At 34.6% G+C, this 24,731-nt stretch overlaps 1 protein-coding gene across 5 annotated transcripts in view; it reads right to left on the bottom strand.

Moving 5' to 3' along the window:
• The window catches only part of MID1 (midline 1), a 447,000-nt gene that overhangs the window by 47,210 nt on the left and 375,059 nt on the right, over positions 1–24,731 (bottom strand). For all 5 annotated transcript variants that reach the window (XM_074192469.1, XM_074192472.1, XM_074192473.1 and 2 more), the window contains 2 exons: positions 6,927–7,034; positions 4,619–4,767 (listed from right to left, as the gene is read on the bottom strand). In XM_074192469.1, the coding sequence (XP_074048570.1) occupies positions 4,619–4,767; positions 6,927–7,034 (257 nt within the window). The remainder of the gene's footprint in view (positions 1–4,618; positions 4,768–6,926; positions 7,035–24,731) is intronic.

Raw genomic sequence — 24,731 nt, 5'->3', positions numbered from 1 at the left:
CAATATCACCAAATATTGGGTTAAGTGGGGGGGTGGAGTGGGAATGAAAATTATTTTGAAGAATCTTATAAATTATGAATCATTTATTATAAAGCACTTATTAAAATAAAATAATTGTATCTTCCTCATTATATTAATTGTAGCACATTATTTACATGAACACACTGATTTGAAAGCATAAGATTTTTCAAAATAGCTTAATGATATGCAGTTTGTATTTCAATACTTTCAAGGATAGTAAAGTTATTGCTCAGTGGGATAACCACTCCATGATGGGGAAATGCTATATATTGGGAATTTTGAATCAAATTCTGTTTATCTATAACATTTACCTATTTGATCTGGTTTTGTCTGTTGGAGCCACACAGGCTAAATTTACATTTTCTCCCTCAATCATTCAATTATTTGAAAATAGTTATTTAATTTCCCTAGGTCTTTTCTTTTCCAAACTAAATATAATCCATTTCTTCAACCCATGATCATATAAATATGGTTTTGAAGTTCTTCTGGCCATATGTCTTGTCAACATCTCTATTAAAATGTGCTCAAAAATGATTTAAATACTACTCCAGCTGATAGTAGGATAGGACACCATAGTTCTATTATTTAGAATGAAATGTTTTGGTAAAAGACATGTTTAAGTCATCATGCATTGATAATCACTGAAACTTTGAAACGAATTAACTTAGGATCAACTTAAATTTGATAAACTGTTGCTTGAAAGTATGATCTATTTGTATTTATCCTTCTGTCTCTTCTTACACCATATAGGGTGCACTTTGATATTTTTAGATTAATTAAGGATTAATTAAAATAAATTACTGAGCAGAGAAATTGATATTGATATCAACCTATTGATAAAAACTTTTTTTTAATAGCGAAGTTAGAAAACTTTACCACATGTATGGCAAGGCGAAACGAAAACTGATTTTGAACAGAGAATCTGAATTCAAATCCTACCTTCCTCTTGACTTCAGTTTCCTTATTTGTAAAATTTAGATACTGGATTAGTTAATTTCTTAAGTTCTTTCCAGTTCTATATTGAAGATACTATTAAACTAAGCATAGAGACCTATAAGAAGTCATTGAAAGTCTACTTAGAAATTAATACATTAACTAATACTCATTGATTATGGACAAAATAAGACCTTTAAGAATTCATATGATTTTTTATTATTCAACCTATTTTTTCCAGCTTGCTCATCAGACTATTTTGTGATATTCTCTCAAATGCTTTCTTGCTATTTAAATGCATTATATCTATAACATTCCTTGGTTAATAAATTTCTGGAAATATTAAACAGTAGATGATTTGAAATTTTGTTTGAAATTAACTTACAAAGATATTTTGATCAGACTGAAATAAAGCAATTTTAATGTGATAGCTCAATGCTGTTAAATCTTAATTTTTATTCTATTAGTGCTACAGACTTGCCAGTGGTAACTTATTTAGTTCAAGATAATTCTTTTTTTTTCTTGCCTCCTGGAATTTGCTATATTCCATCTCCTCACCAAAGTTTAAAACTATACATTTGAATAGACTCTTTTGGTTTTATTTTGGAAAATGTCCAATAAAACAGAAGATATTGAAAAAATAAATTCTCTAATATTGTCAATGAGACAATAAGGCTAATCTGATATCTTTTATTGTTATTTATATTTATTTATTATAATCCATGCTGATTCCTGGTGTTTCTACTTTTTTTTAGGGGAATAGAGGAAATCACTACTTATAGTTTAAAAATACAGTTAATCCATTTAATAAATTCATTCTACTAGGGATTTTTTTAGGGTAGTTCCCAGAAGATCATTAGTTTGTAGTTTTGGAAACCTACCTCCTCCCACCTTTTGGAAAAGTAGGATATTTGACCATTTCCAGTGATTCAAAATCTCCTATTCTCCATTGCTAAAAATTAAATCACACCTGCAAATTCTTTCATTACCTTAGAAGCCTACTTTTCTGGGCTTAGCCATCTGAATTCATTTAAAATAATTAGGTAGTCACTCTATCTCCTTCCTATATTAGATTGCAGAAAATTAGAAGGCTATTATAACAGTTCCAGTGAGACGTAATGAGGGTCTGCCTTAGGGTGGTAACTATGTTAGGAGAGAGAAGGAGACACATAAGGAGGATGATACAAAGATATAAACGACAAGATTTGGCAATTGACTGGCTAACAAGACTGAAAATGAGTCAAACAGTCTATGATTTCCCCCTAGCTGAAATGGACCTCTTCCTCCTCAAATTTTCCTCCATCAGTATACTGTATACTTTTGTCTTTATTTTGCCTTATTTGCCTTTATTCCACTCTCCTTTGTATCATACATGCATTATCTCTTTGCTATTAGACTTACATCTCCTCAAGGGAGATTATCATTTCTTCAAGATTGACTACACAATTTTTTAGCTCTAGTTTCCTATGCAGTAGCATGGGGACTTGCATTCATCATTTGATTTGTTGTGTATATATATGATGCACACATATACATAAATGTACATTCACATATATATATATATATATATATATATATATACAAATTATTATGTGAGAGAGAGAGAGAGAGAGAGAGAGAGAGAGAGAGAGAGAGAGAGAGAGAGAGAGAGAGAGAGCAGTTCAAAATACCCAAGGCCCTTGTGGGGTATGGAGTATCTGCAAATCTGAAACTTTTTTCTTGGACTGCCAAGTAGGTGCCAAGTGAAGAAGAGACTCTTAAGTGTCCATATGGAGAACCCAAGATAGAGATTAAATGAGAGGAAACAGACAGAAAGCAGAAAGATAAGTCATAGAGATGGAGAGAACAAGAGACATTTGGAGACATAAACAAAGGTGGATAGAAAGAAGTCCAGGAGTCAAAAGAAATGCTGCAAAACAGAATCAGATAAAGAGCTTGGGGAAAAATTAAGAGACAGAAAAAGTCAGTCAGCAATGGAAACAGAAAAAAAAGCTTTAGTAAAAGAGACAAAAACTCTTAACATCTTTTTATTATATTTTTAAATTTATAATAAGCAAATTGTTGGGGGGGAGCCTCCAGTACACACACATCTGTGAAGTATGCCTCCCTGATAGAACGAAATATTTGTATTCATATTTGGTAAGAGAAAAAGCAACAAAACAAAAAAAAATGATAGTTTCATGGAGGACATGTCTTGCAGCATACATACAGGGGTTGCTTTCACTGTCCTGCAGATGTGCATTTTTTTTCTATTTATATTCCCCTACCCCCAATCCACAACCTGTTCTTGGAGGACAGCTGTCTTCTCTTCTTTGGGCCAAAATAAGTTTTACATAAAATACTACATCTTTCTTTTTCTTTTTGGGGGGGATGTGGAAGAGACTGCTAAAAATGAAGACCATAATATTCACTTCATAAGGGTGTTTTGCAATTTATAGCTGGAAAAGTACTCAGAAATCTCAGTTTAAAATGAATGACGTAAGTGTAAACTAGTCCTATTTGAGTTTACTGTGCAGGAACCTTATTGGAGTACTGTTTCCAGTTTTGAACTTTAAGATGGATATAGTAAAATTGGAGAAGGTCCAGAGGAGAGCAATGAAAATGATTAAATGTTTGGGAAAATAGGACCCCTGAGGAAAAGAAGTGGGCTTATTTAAACTGGAGAAGAACAAGCCTCAAAAATGAAGTGGAGGATAACCAGCTATTGTCCATAGCCTTTGGAAACGGACCAAGAACAAACATGCTTAATTAAGAGCAGGAGGGTTTTGGGTTAGATATAAGGAAGAACTTTTTTTTTTTGGTCACTGAAGAATCTTTTCCAGTGAAGAAGTCTGTTTCTTAAGGCAGCAATGAAAAATTCAATGCTATTATGATCCTGCTTTTAAAAATTCCAAGTTGGCAAGTTAGGCAAACAGTTTTCTGGAATTAGGTGAACTCCATGAAGCCTCCCAATCCTCTGATTTCATGATGTCTTTGGGGATAAAAAATGTGTCCTCAAATCCTGTAAGGCTAAACCAAAGGTTCATAACAGCATTGATAATGAGGTTACTGACATACTACAAAAGTTTCAGTCATCTCATGGAGGAAGGGTATTTATTTACAAAAAGACATGGTTAGTTATGCTGCATTGTGCTTCATTGAGGACCAATTGTAATCTAAACCTTTGCAAACAATAATAAAATAAATAACATTCAACAGAGAGAGTAATAATGTATGTTCATATGCTTGTATGTGTGTGGGGAGGGAGGGAGGCAGGGAGAGAGAGAGAGCGAGCAAAAGCAAGAGAGCGAGCAATTGGGGGACATATTCTCCCTATTCCCTCTTATTTTTGAAGTTTGAAGCTTTCTTTTTTATGTGAAGATTGGCTCTGAAGTTCAAAATTAAAAAAAATTCTATCACAAGATTTTTCCAGCATAGTTTTGTTATAGTTCTTTCTGGGTGACTCTAGTCCCAAAAGTGAGCACCTAGGGACTATTACTGAAAAGGCCTTTGACATTACAAAGGAAAACAACTGCAGCATTGAACAAAGCCATTCTAAACCTCTCTTCTCCCCAGAACCCAGGACTTGAATCTAAATAAAAGAAAAGGAAAGGGCATCAAGAATCCACTGATTATTATGATAGAGAATTGCCAAAATTTCCCAGGTGTCTGACCATTTATTTACCTTTCAGTGATATTTTTAGCTGTCTGTAAGAATCGGGCATGATCATTCTCCTTCAGAGACTGTTCAGCTTGGGAGATGAGTGATGTAGAGCGTTCAATGCACTGTTTGCAGTTTGCAATCTGCTGGGCCAGTTTTCGAAGTCTTACCACCTTGAATGGATAGAAGGAGAGAGAGAATTAAAAATCACAACTGTATGCTACAACTGACGACAGATCCCTTTTGTTTTCCACCACAGAGTTCTGCTAATCTGCTGGGTAAGGAAACTCTTACTATTTAATCACTTCCCTGATATTAAAAAAAACAATTTGGCCCATTTGCAAATAAATCAGGCTTCATTAGTTTTCCATCAAGTCACTTGGTAACCTCTAGACACTCACTTGTAATTTGTCTCTATCTGTTTTTTCAGCTGAACCATGAAGACAACACATGTTTGGTAGGTGTAGTTTTGAAGTTAAAGGAAAAAAAATCAAAAAACTTTTTGAGATACTAAAAGTTTCTAGAAAAGCATTAAGTATAATTATTTCCTCTCAAATATGTAAATTCCATGTGTTAATTAACAAAATGGGAGTGTTTCTTTCCACTGATTAATTTTTTTCAAGTTGAGAACATTAGGGAGAGCCAAAACAAGCACAGCTGGCCCATTTCCCCTCACCCAGGACGTCATTTCCTGGCACTTTGTGCTTTCATGATAACTAAGCACTATTTTGATAAGCATTTCCCTGCAATGATGAAAATGCACATTTCTCTCACAACCTTAGTGCCATAGTCCTACATTTTATTCCTTGGAAATGACTCCAGAGGTCATTTCTTGGCAAAAACCAATGCTACAATCCAAGATAAAAAACAAGGCAACACACTTGAATTTAACCTTTGTTACTTAAACTATATAGGGAAGTGATTTTTTTTTTACAGACTAAAATCTGAGTTAAAAATAAACAACTAATCGGCATTAACATATAATTAGGACCCTGCATCTACATACTAGTGATTTTGGCATGTCTAGAGATAATAATGCAATGGGAAAATAGAACAAGGTGAAAAAATATTGAGGAAGCTACTTAATGTCTTCCAAAAATTATTGGCTCATGCCTCCTCCAAAATTCTTTTAACTTCCTTACTCCATATCATCATTCTTACCCTCACGTAATTTCTAATAGATGAAAAAAAGGGTGTTCTGGACAGTATGAAAAATTAAGGCACTAAGGAGTTAATATTTAGTACAATGGATGATGGAAGAAAAACAAATTTTGGCAACAATTAATTACTTAGAAGCTCAAAATTATTATAGAGATGACATTTTGGAGGTATCTTTGTTTTGTTTGCATTAAAGAGATTGACTAAATCTGATAATTTGTGTATGGAGAAGTGACTTCTAAAGAAGATATAGTCAGCCAGTGACCAGAGAAAAATTTGTAATTGGTGATGATATCTTGACAGTTTCATGATTTAATCTACTAGTAACTTTTTAGGCCATCCTTCCTGCTACATTTAAACTGCAGATATATATTTTAGGTTATAAAAATAAAGCAATAAGAAACAAAGGACAAGACTTAAGAGGTTTTTAAAAAAAACAGAAAAGTTGGAAATAATTATTTTTGACCTGTGATCTCTTTGTATCCTTCACACAATGTATATCAAAAGGCAGTAGATACTCAAAGAAATTTGGTGTTAATAAAATTAATAATTTATTTAATTTAGAATAATTTGACACTTCAGGGCATGCCATTAAATCATTGCAGATACTCCTTACACTAACTTAGACCATGATCCAACTAATTCCTCTAATTTTGTCAATAAGCATTTATTAAGCATCTGCTATTTGCCAGTTTTGTGAAAATATTTTCCATGCTACTTCAGAACAATGGTGTGTGATAGAGAAGGGTTTTTTCCTTTATACTGTGATAAAAAATTTTATAGATATCTTGCTTGGACCTAAAAATTGCTTGGACCTAAAAATTATAAATTTTAATGAAATACATTTTTGTTGTTTTTCAATATTATGTACTTTGGGGTAAGATTTTGCAGAAATGTGATTTACTTTTTCTTTTTAAACTGTCCAGTAAAAATAAAGAAACATGAAACATAAATACTTTGGAGTAATGATAAAAAAGAAGAGTTAAAATTCCAGTTTCATCAGTATAGTCTAAATTGAATTTGGGACAAAGAGCAATGGTTAGAGTTAACATATTCATGGAGGATAACTGATTTTTATGACTTTGTCCTCTAAATGAAACCTTTTTTGGGGGTGGTAGTGCAGAGAATGGGAGGATATTTATCCAGAGGAAATATTCAACAAGTAAAATCTTACCTTCCCTTCTTTGATTTTGGTTCCAATAATTTGACGTCTCTGTTGGATGATTTCAATGAGTAGGTCACATTCCTCCATCAGTTTGGTTTCTTGTCGTGATGCATTGACCTGGAGAGTGAGTCACAATGGTCAGTGCACATATGGACTTTATTTTCAGACAATGTTTACTTTGGCCCTGTGCAATATGTTTCTGGTGGCAGAACATGCATCTGAAAAACTTTTTTAAACTTTAGCTTTCATTCATATGGCTTCTAGCTTTGGGGAATTTTGGTTTTCTCTTGGCTTTCCCATTTTTAAGAGTGTCTGAAATTTGAAACTAATAGAAGTTAGGAGCTAATCTGAAGATTTCATTGTGGTTAGAGTAGTGTGAATAACCTTAGGGCAAATTTCTTCACTTCATTCCAAAGAAACTTTTTTTTTTAATTCTGAACTTTAGCCCCATAAATAAGAATTTAAGTTAGGGTTTTAAAGGCAAGGTTTCATTACCATAAATGTCATTAACACCTCCTTTATATACAAATCTTAATTAGTCTGACTTTCTGCTTTCTAGAGGCAACCTAGTATTATGGATAAAGATCTGACCTTGAAGCCAGAAGGGTCCAAGAGTTCAAGTACTACTTTAACACATGTTGGTTAAAGTTGTGTTAAAGTTATGTTACTCTGGATAAGTCATTTTAACTCTCAATGTAGCAATTCTTGTAGAGACAGCACCTACCCACCTTTGACCAAAAAAAGTAAAGAAGAACAGTAAAATGATAGATCACTAACCCTACTCTCCCATGCAAAAAATTTTGGGATAGTTGAATTTTAAATCTACTAAGAAAGTAATTATTTTTAAAAAGGACTTGGGGGTGGGGCGGCTAGGTGGCTCATGGGGCGGCTAGGTGGCACAGTGGATAGAGTACCAGCCCTGGAGTCAGGAGTACCTGAGTTCAAATCCAGCCTCAGACACTTAATAATTACCTAGCTATGTGGCCTTGGGCAAGCCACTTAACTCCCTTTGCCTTGCAAACACCTAAAAAAAAAGAACTTGGCATATTTTCAATTGTATAAAATTCTAAAAAAGAAAAAAATAGGGGCTGTCTATTAAAGCCTATTTTTAAAATGAAACTTATTTTTACAGATGTCTTTTGTTTTGACATCATACTAATTTCTGAATTTATCCTACCCTCTCCTACCCAGTGAATTATCTCTTCGAACAGAAACTTTAAAAGAAGGAGTATAAGAAAACAGTTTAGGAAACCTAACTAATATCAACCATGATAGTTGACAGTATTCTATTAATCATATCATATCATATCATATCATATCATATCATATCATATCATATCACATCACATCATATCATATCCAAACAGCTATTTTTTTTTATTCTACAATCATAGTTCCCTTTTGGGGGAGCATGAGAACATGAGGAGGTCCAATTATTCAAATAGTCTTTGCACTTTACTTTGGATGCTTTCAGCCTTCATTAGCTTTTTTATCTAAGAGAACATATGTGAACTTTATAATCAGGTAACTATTATTCACCAGACTAGGAGAAATCTTAGAACATAGTGTTTTCTTTCATGCAAAGATAGTTTTTGCTCACAGATAGTAAGGCAGAAAACACAGCTGTGAAAGATGCAGATAACCATTCTAAATCATACTATTTTGGCTCAAGCCCTGTATGAGCTTCTTTTCCCATTGGCACTGACCTCAAAACAACAAAGAATTTTTGTAACCCTGGAAATTCTGGTGCTTCTCTGAGAGAGGACATAGTCCAGCAATCATATTTTGATTTAGTATATTGCATTTAATTTAGAATGATTTTATTTCTTAAAAACTAAATAAAACTAGACATGGGAAAGAGGATGAAATTTGAGAACGTTCCAATTGCTGTTAAATTATACTCTGTAATCTCTAAACTATCTTCAATTTCACTCCTGTCATCAGGAAACTGGTTTGATAGAGAGTCAGGAGGGAGATTGCCCTGAGGAGAAGACTGGGACATGCATCATTATCACTAAGAAGCTGGCCATCACCATCCCCAGATAGTCTTCACTCAGTAAATCACCTAGCACATTGGCTTATATTAATGAAAAATGAATGAAAGAGTGCATTCAATGGTACCATGGAAACATGTATTCTGGGGTCAGCTTCTCTTGGCATCTCTTTGACTTTTCAATAATTCATTTCAACAAATATTTATTAAATGTCTCCTGTGTGCTCGATGAGAAGTAGTTTGTCATAGGGGCTGGAGAGTCACCCTTGAAGTCACATAGAACTAGGTCTAAGTTCTACCTATGACACATATTGATTATATGGGCAATTCCCAACTTCCTGGTGCCCAGCTTTCCTGGGCAAAGACTCTAAATTACGGAGAAGATGCCAATCTGCATTGGTGAAGGAAGTTTCTTCACATTAGAGTTCCCTATGTTGATAATACTGTGGTAGGCACTGGGGATCAGATATAACAAAGGACATAGGCCCTGTCTTCAAGGAGATTACAATTAAATGGGGAAAAGGAGAGAAATGATCTGATCAGTACAAAAACAAGTTGGAAGCAAAGTAAAAATAAGTAGAAACAAAATTAGATACATATTTTAATTATTTTAAAATGTGGTTGTCCAATCCTACTTTTAAAGGTTTTTTATTGAAACAATAGACAATATATTTTGATTTGCCATTTTAGTGAGAGCTCTTTGGTAGTTCTGCTTCTTTAACTGAAGCATTTAGTAAACCCATGGGTAGGTGGTCACATAAAATCACCCGCTGGGTCGCATTTTGGACAGCCCTGTTTTAAAATGTCACCATAAGTGTTTTTATATTTTTTCATCTTATTGTCCTTGAATTAACTGTAATAATGTATTACTGTTATACTAATAAGGTGAAAGATATTGAATCATATCCATAATAATGATAATAGAGCATTTATATAATAGCTAGATGATAATAATGGTAGATAATAATAGTAAGAGCTTTTTACAAAGATTTACAAAGTGCTTTACTTGCATTATCTCATTTAATCCTCACAATAACTCTAGGAGGGAGGTGCAATCTTATCCACATTTTATAGATAAGGAACCTGATGCTGAGAAAGGTTAAGCATTTGCCTAGCATCGCTAGCAGTAAGTATCTAGGTTAGGATTTGAATTGTCTAACACTCTTTATACTATACCATCTGGCTGCCATTTTTTCTAGAGCATCTGAAACAGAAAGGATACTAGAAAAAAGAATCTGCAGACTTGGGTTTGAAATGTTGGACAAGTCCTTATTCACCCATTTCTGAGTTTCGATTTCTTCTTTGTAAAATGAAGGGAATATTTGGACATGATCAACTTAGGAAGTTTTTTAAATTGAATGTAACATTTGTTAACAGGGGTCACATTCTTTCTCTCACCCACAGAATGGAGCGGATGGAGGTAATGAGAGGGAGAGAAAAAAATTGTTAATTGAAAAATGATCAAAATTTAATTAAAATATAATGAAAAGATTAGCTAGAAAATATTTCAAATCCTTACTGGTTCTGAATATTATGATTCCCAATGTGAAAATGACTTTTCCTCATGTAATCAGTATAAATCCCATACAATAAGATCTTGGACCTTCACCTTGGCAATAGAGTATTGTAGTAGTTTAGACCAGCTCTAAGTAATTTTAAATTTCAAAGTTTTCAAGTCTTAGTTAATTGTGTAATTAAATCAAAATGTCAATTTAAGTTAAATCCTGGGTTCAATATGATTTGAATTTTGTATATTCATTTATAGGAGTTGTTGGGGATCTTTATTTTGGTGGGGTAGAGGTATTGAATAGAAGAGTCTGAATTAAAGATTTCATTGCTTCAGAGAGTTTCCTAGACTATTATTCTGTATTGTATAGCTTTGTGTGTCACATTGGGAATTTAATGACTTGCCCACAGGCAATATTTATTAGTGACAGGACCCTATAGAATCTAGTTCTTGACTGCTAGGCAGGCTCTTTAGCTACCATGCTATCCCTCTGGGGCTACTTTTCCAAAAAGTTGTTAATTGGTTATTATGCAATACCAAATTAATCTTCAGAAATACAAAATCATAGCTTTTCTCATAATATAGAAATTCCCCCAAATTTTGAAGCATGAAATCCCCTAAATAGAATGTAAATTCTATGAGTGCAGAGATCATATCTGTCTTTCTTTGTAATTGTTGCTCTAGAGCTCTTCCTTCAGGGATTTGACCACCCATGATCCATAATGGTACAGGGAAGTGAAATCCTCATTGAACATTCCCTCTCTCTTTTGAATATCCTTACCTTTCTTGAATAAGAAAATCCCTTTTGTTAATTTAGATGGATTGTGAGTGTTTTGTTTTAATCTCACACTTTAGCTAACAACCAGTTCTGCACTAGGTCTTACTAAAGAAGGTTAGTTTTTTTTAAAATTTTTTTTTTTTTAATTTAAGGCAATGGGATTAAGTGATTTGCCCAAGATCACACAGCTAGGCAATTATTAAGTATCTGAGGTCAAATTTGAACTCAGGTCATCCTGATTCCAGGGATAGTGCCTATTCACTGTACCACCTAGCTGCCCCAGAACACTAGGTTCTTAATAGGTATTTGTTAAACTTACTGTAGTCAAAAATACTGCTCAGGGGATTGAAGACCTAAAGCTGGAAGGAATTTTATAGCATTCAGTCATCTACTTCAACTTCATTTTACTGAAGTTCTGAAGCATTAAATGAATTGAATCTTGGACACATGTCAGAAGTATGACTTTGACTCCAATGAATACAGTTCTTTGTTTTTCTTTGAAATCAGAAAAGAGGACTTACTTTGGATTCTTTTGAATAAATATTTATGTCATTATATTTTAGAGCAAAAAGTAATATATCATTATTTAAAAGTTATTCTAATAATGTTACTAATATTATTCTACTACAGAGAATTTCCTTACTGTAGCTAAACTATTATTGTCTATAACATTTTATGGAGAACACACACAAGGCAAGTTGCTCTCACAGAAGTCAGAAGAAATGATACAAGGAAACTCTCATGATTTTCCTGAAGAACTTTGGAATTGTGAGACATGGCAGATTCTAGCAAAGGACTCAGTATGGCTTGTCTATATCAAGGAAAATGGTGAACTCTGAGGAAAGTAGAATTACAGTAGCTAAAAAGAAATGTGAGATGGGCAAATGTAAAGACATCTCCAATCCAAGTGTTCCTAAGGATTGTGAGTACTTGACCTATAGTAGAGGCTCTCTAGCTCCTATTGGTCTGATCACAGTTGAAAACACTGTACGTGGACTGGGACATAATGATGTCATTATATTCATAAAACAACAAATCTCCAGTTGTCTTATATATCAGTATTATCTCATTTATCAACATCAGATCCATACAAAACACCATTGTTTCATCTCCTATCAGATCCTCAGTTTGATTCTGGATTTCTTGGGCACTCAAAAGGTGACTCCATGCTAACTCAGCAGTTTGTCTTTCCTGGCTATCTGCAACCTCTGTTTCAGAAGAATGGTTCTTTTGATTTAGCTTTGAAATAACTGATCAATGACTTCTTGTTGTTTAGATGGTTTAGTTGTGTCTGATTCTTTGTGATTATACTTGGGATTTTCTTGGCAAAGCTGTTGAAATAGTTTGCCATTCCTTCCTTAGTTCATTTTACAGATTGGGAAACTGAAGCAAAGGGGGTTAATTTACTTGACTAGGGTCATATAGCTAGTAAGTGTCTGAGATCAGATGAGAGCTCACATAGAGAGTCTTCCTGACTCCAGGTCCAGTACTTTTCTCACATTGTCACCTACTGCCCTAATCAAAGGCTTATTGGGTGCTTATTATGTCTAAGGCTGTTAAGTATTAAAAGAAGATGAGGAAAGTACTTTAGAAGTATATCCTTGTAAGGCTCTTTCCTATACTCATCAATCTGCCAGCTGACCATATTCCTTTTATCTTTTAAAGTTTGATCATAAAGGTAAAAAATAAATGTCTGAAAATGAAGCGAATGAATGACTATTTCTCACTATACCTGTTTTAACTTGAGGGTATCATACCTTTCTTCTGGCTTAGCATTGGGCTTACAAATTAAAACTGGGGTTAGTCTGGCAGATCTGTCTCACCTGGTCATGCCAGTCCTTGCCTATAACATTATGAGAAAGCAATCTAGGCAACAGTCTCTGTGGCAGAATTTGTCCAAGATGTTTCCAGTCCTTCATGGAGGACACATGAAGTGTCTCTCATATTAATCAATGAGAATATTAATGGATCAGTTAATTTCTCCAGAATTTTGGTCCACAGACCCTATTGAAAAGCCCACCTGTGGTGAAAGATTAAGACTGCCATGTTAACTAAGGCAGCTCCATGGTCTTATAGTATTTTCAATAAGAGGTAGGGTTTCAAGAGCAGTTTATTTTCTCCTTGTCACCAGTATAAACATTAAAGAGATTTAATTACACATGCACATAAAAGAGGACTATATGTCTGTGAAATGTTCTCTCTCAGTTTGTAAACTGCTCCTATGGTATTATTTCTAAAAACTTGCCCTCTTAATTTGACTTGTCTTCAACTCTGAAACAGGATATTCAGTCTGTAGTGTAAACATGATCATATTTCAGGCATACAAGGGTGTCAAGTATTGAGAAATTTGAGAAATTTTTTCTGAAAAATGTAGAAACAATTTCAAGTGGGAAAATATATAATCCACCTCTCATGTGTAGCTTAATTGAATACACAATCTTCCCAAATGAAAGCCCTCTTCCCTAGATCAGCAGGGTCAGACTCTTTCTATCCTTCATTACTAGACACTGTTGGTGTTATCATTCAGTCATTTCACTTGTGTCTAACTCTTCATAACCCCATTTTGGAGTTTTCGGGGCAAATATACTGGAGTGACTTGCCATTTCTTTCTGCAGTTTATTTTTACAAGTGAGGAAACTGAGGCAAATAGAATTAAGTGACTTGTTTGAGGTTATACAACTAATAGATGTCTAAGGCTAAATTTGAACTCATGAAATCTTCCTGATTCCAAGCCCAGTGATCTATCCACTGAGCTACTTTGAGAATGAAGGACAAGTAACAACAACAACAGCCACTATTTAATTTAATTTAATGGGCTTAGTAGTTTTATTTTTAGGAATACAGTGGAAAACTTCTTTGACAGATCTGATCCCTTAAGTATATAGTTTTGACTGATTATAAGGTCTAAATCACTTAGAAGGAAAACACTTTAAGCTATTATCAAGGACGCTGGAAAATAAATTTTAACTTCAACATCAATAGTTGTAGTTCAAGACATGTCATGTTAGGAAACAGTACCCAGGGGTACTTAACCAGGGTCCTTTGATATGCATGATATATGTATGTGTATGTGGGTGTATGTAAAAATGTCCTGGATGGATGTGAAGCAATATGGATTAAGTGACTTGCCTAAGGTCACACAGCTAATAAGTGTCAAGTGTCTGAGATCAAATTTGAACTCAGGTCTTCCTGACTGTAGGGTTGGTGCTCTATTTATTCTATCAATCAACTGCCTCACATCCTGGGCCATCTTCAGTCATCCTGATTCATATCTGGCCACTGGACTCAAAGGAGCACAGCATTCCCCTCACTCAAATTCAATTCATGTGTTTGTCATGGCGTCACTCCTGATGTCATGGTCTCTTCTTGAGAACAAAGAACAAATATTATTATCATATTTGTATGTGTGTATGCATACATACATATAAACATACACATTTCTTTCTTTTAAAATGAAAGATAGCCATGCAGAAATTATATATATATGTATGTATTGATATGAATATGCATATATATTTTTGCATTTAAAGACATAAATGGTTCAGTTCTGTTGTCATTGACATATACAAATAATATAGTCCACAATATATTTCTGAATAATACCCTCTATAACTCAATTTCAAGAGGAGTCTAAGAAATGGTAAGGCTGTCATTGAAATGATGCTATTTTGTCTTGGAATAAAAGAATAGGATTTTAAACACCTGGATTCCTAGACTGGCTTTGTCACTAACTTCTTGTGTGGTCTTGGATAAACAATTTCATGTCTTAGGGTGTCAGTCCTTATCTGTGATTGGATTAGAGCATCCCTGTGACCAGAGAGAACTGCTAGGACATCTGGTCCAAACCCTTCACTTTACCACAGTGAATTAGCTTGAGGACAGAGTTAGCAGCAGAGGCAGGAAATTAATGGTGGTCCTCTTATTCCAAATGGTGTTTTTTTTTTCTTTTTGTTTCTCCTCTACTCCACAATGCACACATGTCTTTAAAAGAGTCAGAATTTGATACTAGGTCCTTTGATTTGATTCCACATCCCACTCTTTTCCATGAATGGGATCATGCTCTCTCATCATCAGTAGAAGCGATAATAAGTATTAAAAATGACTAAAACTACAATACACAACTTTGTTAAGTTATTGTTGGAAGAGGGTGGAAACATACTTTACTGGCTGTGTTTTTCAGAGTTTCACCATATGTAGTAGCTAAGTTGCTTTATTATAATGGAATGTTACGTTATTTCTGCTCTGTGGTATCTCAAAACAACCACCAAAAAATCTCATGAAAAAGTCTTCCAGATTTCAAAGATTGAAGTGATTAGGTTGGAAAAGGCTATAAAAATGGCTAGCTACATTTATGTTAGATGGTGACCAGAGGTGAATGAATTACTTAGAAGTAATAAACACCCTCGGGTCATACATTAGGCAATTCAAAGTAAATAGCTACTTTTAAATGTCTCTGTGGATTAAAAATGAAACAAAACAAAAACCCTAAACCACATTTCCAAAGTATGTTATATTATTCTAGTCCATCAAGCTGATATTCGTGAATAATTTTAGTAAAGACGGTGACCTTATTTTTTTCATGTTCTCCCTAGTCCCATGGCACCAAAGTAACTTGTTCTATCAATAGAATCTCCTGAATTTGTCCTCTTTTTATTATGACTGCCACTTCACTCTAGCTTGGACTCTCATATCTCTAATAGGATCTATTCAAATAGCCTCATAAGTACACTCATCACTTCTTTTTCTATACCTACTACTACCAAATCATCTTTCCAATGCACAACTCTTATGATCTCAATTAAATTCAATAAGTATTTATTAAAGGCTTACTACATGCTTGGTAGCACAGTGGATAGAGATCTGGATCTGGAGTCAGGAAGACTTTATCTTGATGAGTTCAAATCTGATCTCAAATGCCTTCTAGGTAAGTGACTGTGGGCAAATCACTTAACCTATTTGCCTCAGTTTTATCATTTGTAAAATGAGCTGGAGAAGGAAATGGCAAACACTCCAGTATCTTTGCCAAGGAAATTCCAAAATGAGGTCAAGAAGAGTCTGACATGACTAAATGACCAAGCAAAAAGTAACAAAAATAAAATTAATCATTATACATACTCCAGTACCTCTGCCAAGAAAATCTCAAATGGAGATTCAGACACAATTGAAACAATTGAACCCGAAAACTACATATTAGGCCCCAAACTAAGTGATGGGAATACGAGGAAAGGCAAAAACAATACCTGCCCCTCAAAAAAACTTATAATCTAATGGAATACACAACATGCAAAACACTTAATTATCTGCTAAAATATGATTGGGATATATTGAAAATAATCTCAGAGGGAAAATAAAAACACTGAGAGGGAATGAAGGAAGCCAAGCAATGAGAGAACATGGTGAGCATGAGAACAGCCATTGAAAATTCAGAGTCAGGGATGGAATGTCTTTTGAGAGAAACCTCAAGAAAGATCTTGAAACTGGATTACAGAGTACATTACATAAAGAGAAATACATTATAAGAAGATGGAAGGGAAGGGATCAGGTTATGAAGGGCTTTTATATGTAAATATTTTTTTTCCATTTATATACAATAGTATTTTCTACCTGTCATTTTTGTAAGGTTTTGAATTTTACAATTTTTCTCCCACTCTCCCTTCCCTCTCCCCTCTCCCCTGAAGGCAATCTGATAATCTTTACATTGTTTCCATGATATGCACTGATCAAAATTGAGTGGGGAGAAACATATCTTTGAGTAAGAAATAGAAATAACATAGCAAAGATAGCAAAATTATGTAGTACGTAAAAAACTTTTTTTAATTTGAAGGTAGTAATTTTTGGTCTTTGTGTAAACTCCACAGTTCTTTCTCTGAATACTAATGGTATTCTCCATCACAAATACTCTAAAATTGCCCCTGAGTACTGCACTAATAGAATGAGCAAGTCCATTAAGATTGATCATCACCCCCATGTTGTTGTTATGATGTACAGTGTTCTTCTGGTTCAGCTCATCTCATTCAGCATCAATTCATGTTAGTCTTTCCAAGCTTCTCTGAAATCCCATCCCTACTGATTTCTAATAGAACAACAGTGCTATGAAGAGCTTTAAAAGCCAAGCAGAGGATTTTATAGCTCATTTTGAAAGTATTCATGAATAGGATGTTGCCATGGCTAAACCACATTTTAGAATGATCCCTTTAGCGGCTAAGAAGAGGATGGAATGGAGAGTAGTGAGATTTGAGGCAGATGCTGAAGACATTAATTAACACCTTGTTCTACTTTTGATTCTACCATCAAGGTGTTTCCCTGTAGCTACTCTCAGGTGGTAAAAAGGCTAAAGGGATCATTCTAAAGTGAGAAAAGCTTGGTTCAAACCTATCTCTGCTACTTCCTAACTATTTGAACTTGGGAAAGACATTTGACTTCTTTCACCCTCAGTTTTCCTCAAATAGGAAATGAAAAGATCAGTCTACTTCTGTGGTTATTAAATTGTTGTTTTGCAAGAGACCTCATTGACAATCTGTTGAATCCCTTCTCAAAAATGTTTTATATATAAAATAAAATGCATAGGCTTGCAGAGGAACACAATTAAATTGAGCTAGCTATCAATCATTTTTTTAAAAAGTTCAACGAGCCTAGGTTAAACCCCTCTGGTTTAATCTCCAAGGTTTCTTCTAATTCTAAATCCTATGATCTCTGAATTTTTTGAACTCAGTAGTCCACCTGTTCTCATTTCATATCTTTTTCTTTCTGTGCTTATTGACTTTATGAAATTGGTCTTCTATTACTTTCCACTTTGAATTGTTTCTTTAGTACATTCTCTCTGACATTATTAGTACTATAACGTGGAAGTGTCTCTAGGATCCTTTCCTACCATTTAATCCCACTTGTGAAAACTTTGGGTGGAAGTTTTTCATGCTATAATCAAATTGTTCCTCTGTTTAAAAAAACACAAAACCTTTCAATGGTCCCCTCTAATTACTAATTATAAGTACTCTATCCTTTAGTATTAACCCATCTTTCTGCCTTTATTTCCTACTATTATAGTCTATGGTTCCCTCCAAATTTGAATACTGAAATAATTGTTATCTCCTTTACATGTCCCATGCTTTCCTGTCTCAGTTTTTGCTTATTCTATTTTTCTGCCTCCTATACTTCCCCTGGCTGATCAGGTTCTAGCTCACAGGAACCCAAGCATAGAATTATAACTGAAAGTTCTAGAAATTGGGGTATCCTGGCATTAATCAAAAAATCCTTATTAAATACATACTACATATCAGGCACAATAGACTAGGTACCAGGATAGACAAGAGCAGTATTTGCTCTCAGGGACACTACATTATAATGAGGGAGACAATATGTGTATAAATTAAAGAATGTCTTCAAAGTAATAGATAAAGGATAACTTCAAAATAGATAGAAAGTAACATTAGAGAAGCCAGAATCAGAATATTACACCTCACTATAAAAACACAAATAGACAACAGGGAAAGCTGACCAAATACAGAACTTTCAGACTCAATTTAATCTTGGCAATCTGTGGAGAAATATTTTAAAATAGACTCTTTGAAAGGAAGCTTACTAAAACATGATACATCAAGGACCCCATTGAGAGACTGGAAAAGCAATAAATAATTGCAGCCATCAACAACTTGAATTTCAGTTTGAAAGTGATGGTATATATTGCTTTTAATTTTCCCATATAGAAATGCATGACATCATCCCTGTTTCTATATGAATTATTTTAACTCTTGACTCTTTGGAAGCTTGATTCCCCCCCCCCCCAGGAGAAAAAAATGTCTGACTTCATTCTCATGGTTTTTCAGCTTAACATCACAGACCCTATCTCAGTTTCCATGACCAAAAAAAAGACAAATTACATTCCTAAGTGTCAAAATAAAGAGATAACTAGGTGTCAAATAGTTAATTCAGAAAAGAATAAACTCTTCCCTTCCTTTCTCTCATTAACTTCATATTTTTAGGGAACAAATGCTATATAAGTCCTTCCTTCTGGACCAGGGCTCAAAAAATGAGGAAAAAACATTCATCAATTAATGTGATTTGTACTCATTTGCCACTGGATCTTTTCCAAAAAGTTTCTAAAAAATTCAAACTTCCTATTAAGTGCTTAACTTCTCCTTCCTCTACTAATTGGGTAAATAGTCTTTTGACTATATCTTCAGAGAAATAGCATAAATGAATGAGTATTATTTTGAGAGAAGGGATAAGGAAGGATAATGGTACTTGGGTAGGGGAAGAAAGGCAGACTTCTGTTGGAGAGGGGAAGTATCTATCAATACTATCATATTAGTCACTTTCAATTTTGTCACTTCTTATCAAATCACATTACATTATCATCATCATCATCATTATTACTATTGCTGTGATTTCTAAGGCCATAAGTTACTGGAAAAAAATGAAACTAGGCCCCTCTTTGGGCTTGGGTTACTTGGGTACAGATGAAATACATATCTCCTACAAAGCTTCAGGGGATGAATCTGATCCCCACCCTTACAATTTAAATAGGGCTGAGTATATCAATGAAAATACTAGAAAATTTATTAACCCATTAAAATGTTAAGGTCTATTCCATAATCATGAAGCATCCACAGATGATGCCTACTGAATATCATGGAATGTCCCATTGCAGAGAAGTTACATACATGGGCAGATTGAATTGAATGGGGTGTTTCAGCATTTATTTTACTTTGTTTTGCATTCTGAAGTTCAGTTACACAAATATAAGAGAAGCCTGGGGTGGGGGTAGGAGAAAGAAGCTGTGTCTGTGATGACCTACTTTGGTAAGGGTAAGATCAGATAAATGAGCATGGGAAGTCCTTTCTTATAGTGGAGTGCTGATATTCAAAGATAACCACAATATTTCTGGCTTGGTTGATGGGCTCTATCAAAGGGCAGAGCAGGATCTGACTTTACCCTCATCCTAGTTTCCCTATAGCTCTATAGCCTGAAGAATAATTATGAGGCCAAATGGGATTTGTATTTGGCAAGCATTTATATTCTGACCTTGGTCATGCATGACTTCAGGGCCAAAAGCTACATACAGGTGTTTATCTGTAACTTACCATGAAGTCAACAGAAGCTGTACTTGAGTAATAGTGAGCGAAATTTTGTTTGGAAGAGTGAAAAATGAAATCCAGTTACTGGGCAACAAAATTTGTGTTTCTTTTTTTACTGTCAAAACACTCTTCATTTTCCATCACTTCAGCTCATTTTTTTTTTTTAGGTTTTTGCAAGGCAAATGGGGTTAAGTGGCTTGCCCAAGGTCACACAGCTAGTTAATTATTAAGTGACTGAGATCAGATTTGAACTCAGGTATTCCTGACTCCAGGGCCAGTGCTCTATCCACTGAGCCACCTAGCCGCCCCATAACGCCACCTAGCCGCCCCTTGCGCCACCTAGCTGCCCCATTCATTTTCAATGTTGCCTTAAGTCTTAGACTAAGACTTCAGTCATAAGCTAAGCAGTGTTGCAATACAAAAACTTTTTAAATTCTGAAATTGATACTACCCAAAAGAGTTCAGATATACTTTATTCTAGACAGCTTGACGTGTCGGCTCTAATGAGCCTAGGAAAACTCATGATTTCCATATCCACCTGGTGGGCTACCTTCCCTTCTCTATTGTTCTTACCTGCCATTTATAGATGGGAATGAGCTACATTCCAGTTTTTCAGAATCAAAAAAAGAAGGCACTAGGCCAGGTAATGAAAACATTGCCAGCATTAGTGTTATTGCCAAGAACAAAGCCTTTTTATTGTTTAATAGAACCCTTAAGGGAGTACTCCATCAGCATAGTTCTAATTTTTCCTAGACCACAAACAAGAAGAATTCTCTAAGTCCGTTTCATGGAAAACAGAAGGGAAAAATACTTTATTCTGTAAAAACCAAAAGCAGTCTTTTATTTAAGTAGCCAAAGCCTGAGTAAATATTAGCATTTTAATTTTTCATTTTCTATGGAAAATCCTTTTTGGGGGAGGTCCCATTAAGTTACCTTCTTAGTTGGACTGAAGAGAGTTGGGGTCAAAGAAATTGCAGAAATGACAAAGAAGCTATGCTACGGTGCCTTTGATACCATTATTTTATGAGAACAGACAATGAGAGGGATTATTTTATCACAAAAAGTATCTTAACCTCATTTGAGTTATTCCTGGTTTCAACTCTTGTAGTAGGCTGGAGAGGTTCCTCCAATACCTTCTTTCCATCCATTCCCTTTGTGCATTCAATTGTAGAACTGCATAGGACACAGATTGGGTACAACACCGATCTGTTCCTTTTTTAATTTAAAAAAATCTGAATTTAACCTCAAATAAAATAAACATTTCTATCTTCACTGTAGAATAGGAGATACATGAAACTGGAACTCTATTATACAGAACTCATTTCTTAAATATATTATAAATTCAACTTTTAAAGCCACCCTTCTTATTTATAATTTCTTCTGTTTTCTTCTTATCTGTAGATTCCTAAATTCTTCATTTCCCTCCCTGTGGCAAAAATCCTTGCAACAGATATTCAGAATCAAGAAAACAAAATTCCATATTAACCATGCCCAAAAATGGATATCTCCCTCTACATCTTTAGTCCATTATCTTTCTTCCAGGAGGTGTGGAACGTGCTTTACAATAGTAGAATTATATAAATTATTCTTTTCCATTTTATATTGGTTCCAAAATTTTTTTCTAATGTTTATTAGAATCCCATATTTTATATCACTTTTTATTTTTTTTATTCAAGGCAATGGGTTTAAGTGACTTGCCCAAGGTCACACAGCTAGGCAATTATTAAATGTCTGAGATTGGATTTGAACTCAGGTCCTATTGATTCCAGGGCCAGTACTCTATCCACTGTGCCACCTAGCTACCCTCCTTTATATCACTTCTTATAGTAGAATAATAATGTGTTATAGCTGGGTGGCACAATGACTAGAACACTGGGCTTGAAATCAGAAAGATTCATCCTCATGAGTTCTTCCTCAGATACTTTCTACTTATGTGGACTTGGGCAAGACACTTAAAACCCTGTTTATCTTAATTTCTCATCTAAAACATGATTTGGAGAAGGAAATGGCAAACTACTCCTTTGCCAAGAAAACCCCAAAGGGGAGCACAAAGAGTTGGACATGACTGAAATGATTTAACAAGGGCAAAAATTCTATCATAGTCATATAACATAATTTGTTCAGTCATTCCACAATTGCCTTGCTCCTATTCCCTTGCTCCCTATATGAAGCAAAAAGGGTAAAGATTACATTAAGGATTTCCCCACTCTGTCCTCTTGTTATGACCTTATTCCTAAGACTCCTTTCCCCATCAAGAACTCTCTCTCCTTTTACTCTGGTCACAGATATAACTTAATCCTTATAAAGTCTACTTAAATCATTAATGCCATTCACAGTATTATTGAAGCCCCTTTCTTTCTCTCTTACACCTTGTATACAGATTTAGAGCAGGAATTTTCCAACTTTCTTATTTTTTTTACAGTTAAAGAAACTTATATACAAAGACTAAGGACTCGTCTAAGGTTCTGTGACAGTGAATGACCAAATAAAGATTTGAATTCAGATCTTTTTGACTCTAATGCCCTATATGCAATGCTGCCTCTCCAACTTTTCATTTCTACCCTCCCTGTTGGCTCCTCTTTGTTGACATGGAAATATTCTTATAACTTTCCAGTCCTAAAAACACAACAAAAACCTTCCCCCAATCACTCTAGCTTGTTTGTCGATTGTCCCATCCCTCTCTGTATCTAACTTCATTTTCAAACTTTTTAAGAAGTTATCCATAAACAATGATTCTATTTTCTTATTATCCACTGTTTAATATTTGTGATCTGGCTTAAATAGGAGTTAGAGGGTCTGGCTTTCAATTTAGGGGTCTGTCCCTTATTACTTATCTGATGTTGGACAGGAAAGTAACTTCAGGACTCAGTTTATCTTTCTGTAAAATGAGGGAATAGGACTAGATTCTTTCCAGGTTAAGATTCAGTGATTCTATATTTCCACTTCTGGTCTGGAGATAACAGCTGGAAGATGGTTAATGAATTACTGAACATAAATAAAGGAGAAGAAAAAATTCCTACAGTCCTACCAAATTTACTATAGCTGAGCAAGCGGATATCCACCCAGCTCTGCCTTTTTGACTGCTATGGGTTGAATATTTTCTCCTTTATGAAATTCATCTTAAGAAAACATTCCTCTCCCTCTATTTCCCTGGGCTGCAGGAATGAGAAATATTCCTGTTTCCACATAAAGCAAAGGAAGATTTTCCTCCATGAGTTTATGACAAACCCAGTCCTGTCCTTTAAGTCATATTTTATATATGTACTTCAGCCATATCATAATGAAAATACTTTTAATAGACTAATAAAGACCTATCATAAATAGTTCAGTTCAGAAAGTTACAAAGCTGAGCTGTAAAAATATTTTTAAGTACATTGCATCTTAGTGAAAACCTTTAACATTCAATTGTAGCTTTAGGGTTTTTTTTTAATAGAGGAATTTGAAACATCACTTTTCTGTTCAAGCAAATTACTGCTACTACAAGTGAACTTTTGTTAAGAAAAATTACATGTGTATGACATAATTATTCTGATAGAGGAGACCAAAATGATTAACAAAAGCCCTGAAGTTGTTCCTGTGATATTTAGCTCTTAAAAATTTGAATTTATCCAAAGGAACTATAGTATTAGAGTTTGATTCCTAGGTTTCTTAATTCAAATTACAGAGATATAGAAAGAGTGTCAGCGTCACTGTTTCAAAGAACATCACTATTTTATCAACACTCACCAAAAAATTATAAATGTAGAAAAATACTTTATTCTGTAAAAGCCAAAAGCAATCTTTTGTTTAAGTAGCTAAAGCCTGATTAAACACTAGCATTTTAATTTTTCATTTTTTTCTATGGAAAATCCTTTTTGGGAAGGTCCCATTAAGCTACCTTCTTACTTGGACTGAACAGATTTGGGCTCAAAGAAATTGCAGAAATGACAAAGAAGCTACCCTTTTATGACACTGTGTCTTTGATACCATTATTTTATGAGAACAATGAGAGGGATTATTTTATCACAAAAAGCATCTTAACCTCATTTGAGTTACTCTTGGTTTCAACTCTTGCAGCAGGCTCTTTACTAAAGGACATATAGGACTTGGTTGTTCCTTGAACTCTGTGATGGTGGAAGTTGAGATAGGGATATGTTGAAGGAAATTGTTAATTGAACCAGGAAGAGTCACCTGGGGTCTGTAAGGAGTGAGGAGAGATGGTTCCTGATCTTTATTAAAGCAACCCCAATCAATTCCATCTCTCCCTTGGACTTCTTCCCTTTCTCTTCCCTATCTGCAGTTGGAAGTATCCCTTACACTGGACCCCAAGTCTTTGCCTTCCTCCTTGCTTTTCTTTCTCAGAGCAGGGATCACCAAACAAGTGATCCTAAGAGATTGATTTTTCTAGCCTTGGTAGCTACCTGGTAAATGTGGGATTAACTAGGGTTCTTGAATTAGGTGCTAGTTGACAAATGAGAGGTAC

The sequence above is a fragment of the Macrotis lagotis genome, chromosome 6, assembly GCF_037893015.1.
Source record: "Macrotis lagotis isolate mMagLag1 chromosome 6, bilby.v1.9.chrom.fasta, whole genome shotgun sequence".
Classification (NCBI taxonomy): domain Eukaryota; kingdom Metazoa; phylum Chordata; class Mammalia; order Peramelemorphia; family Peramelidae; genus Macrotis; species Macrotis lagotis.
Note: the sequence above shows the minus strand (reverse complement) of the source record. Positions and strands in the feature narration are given on the sequence as shown.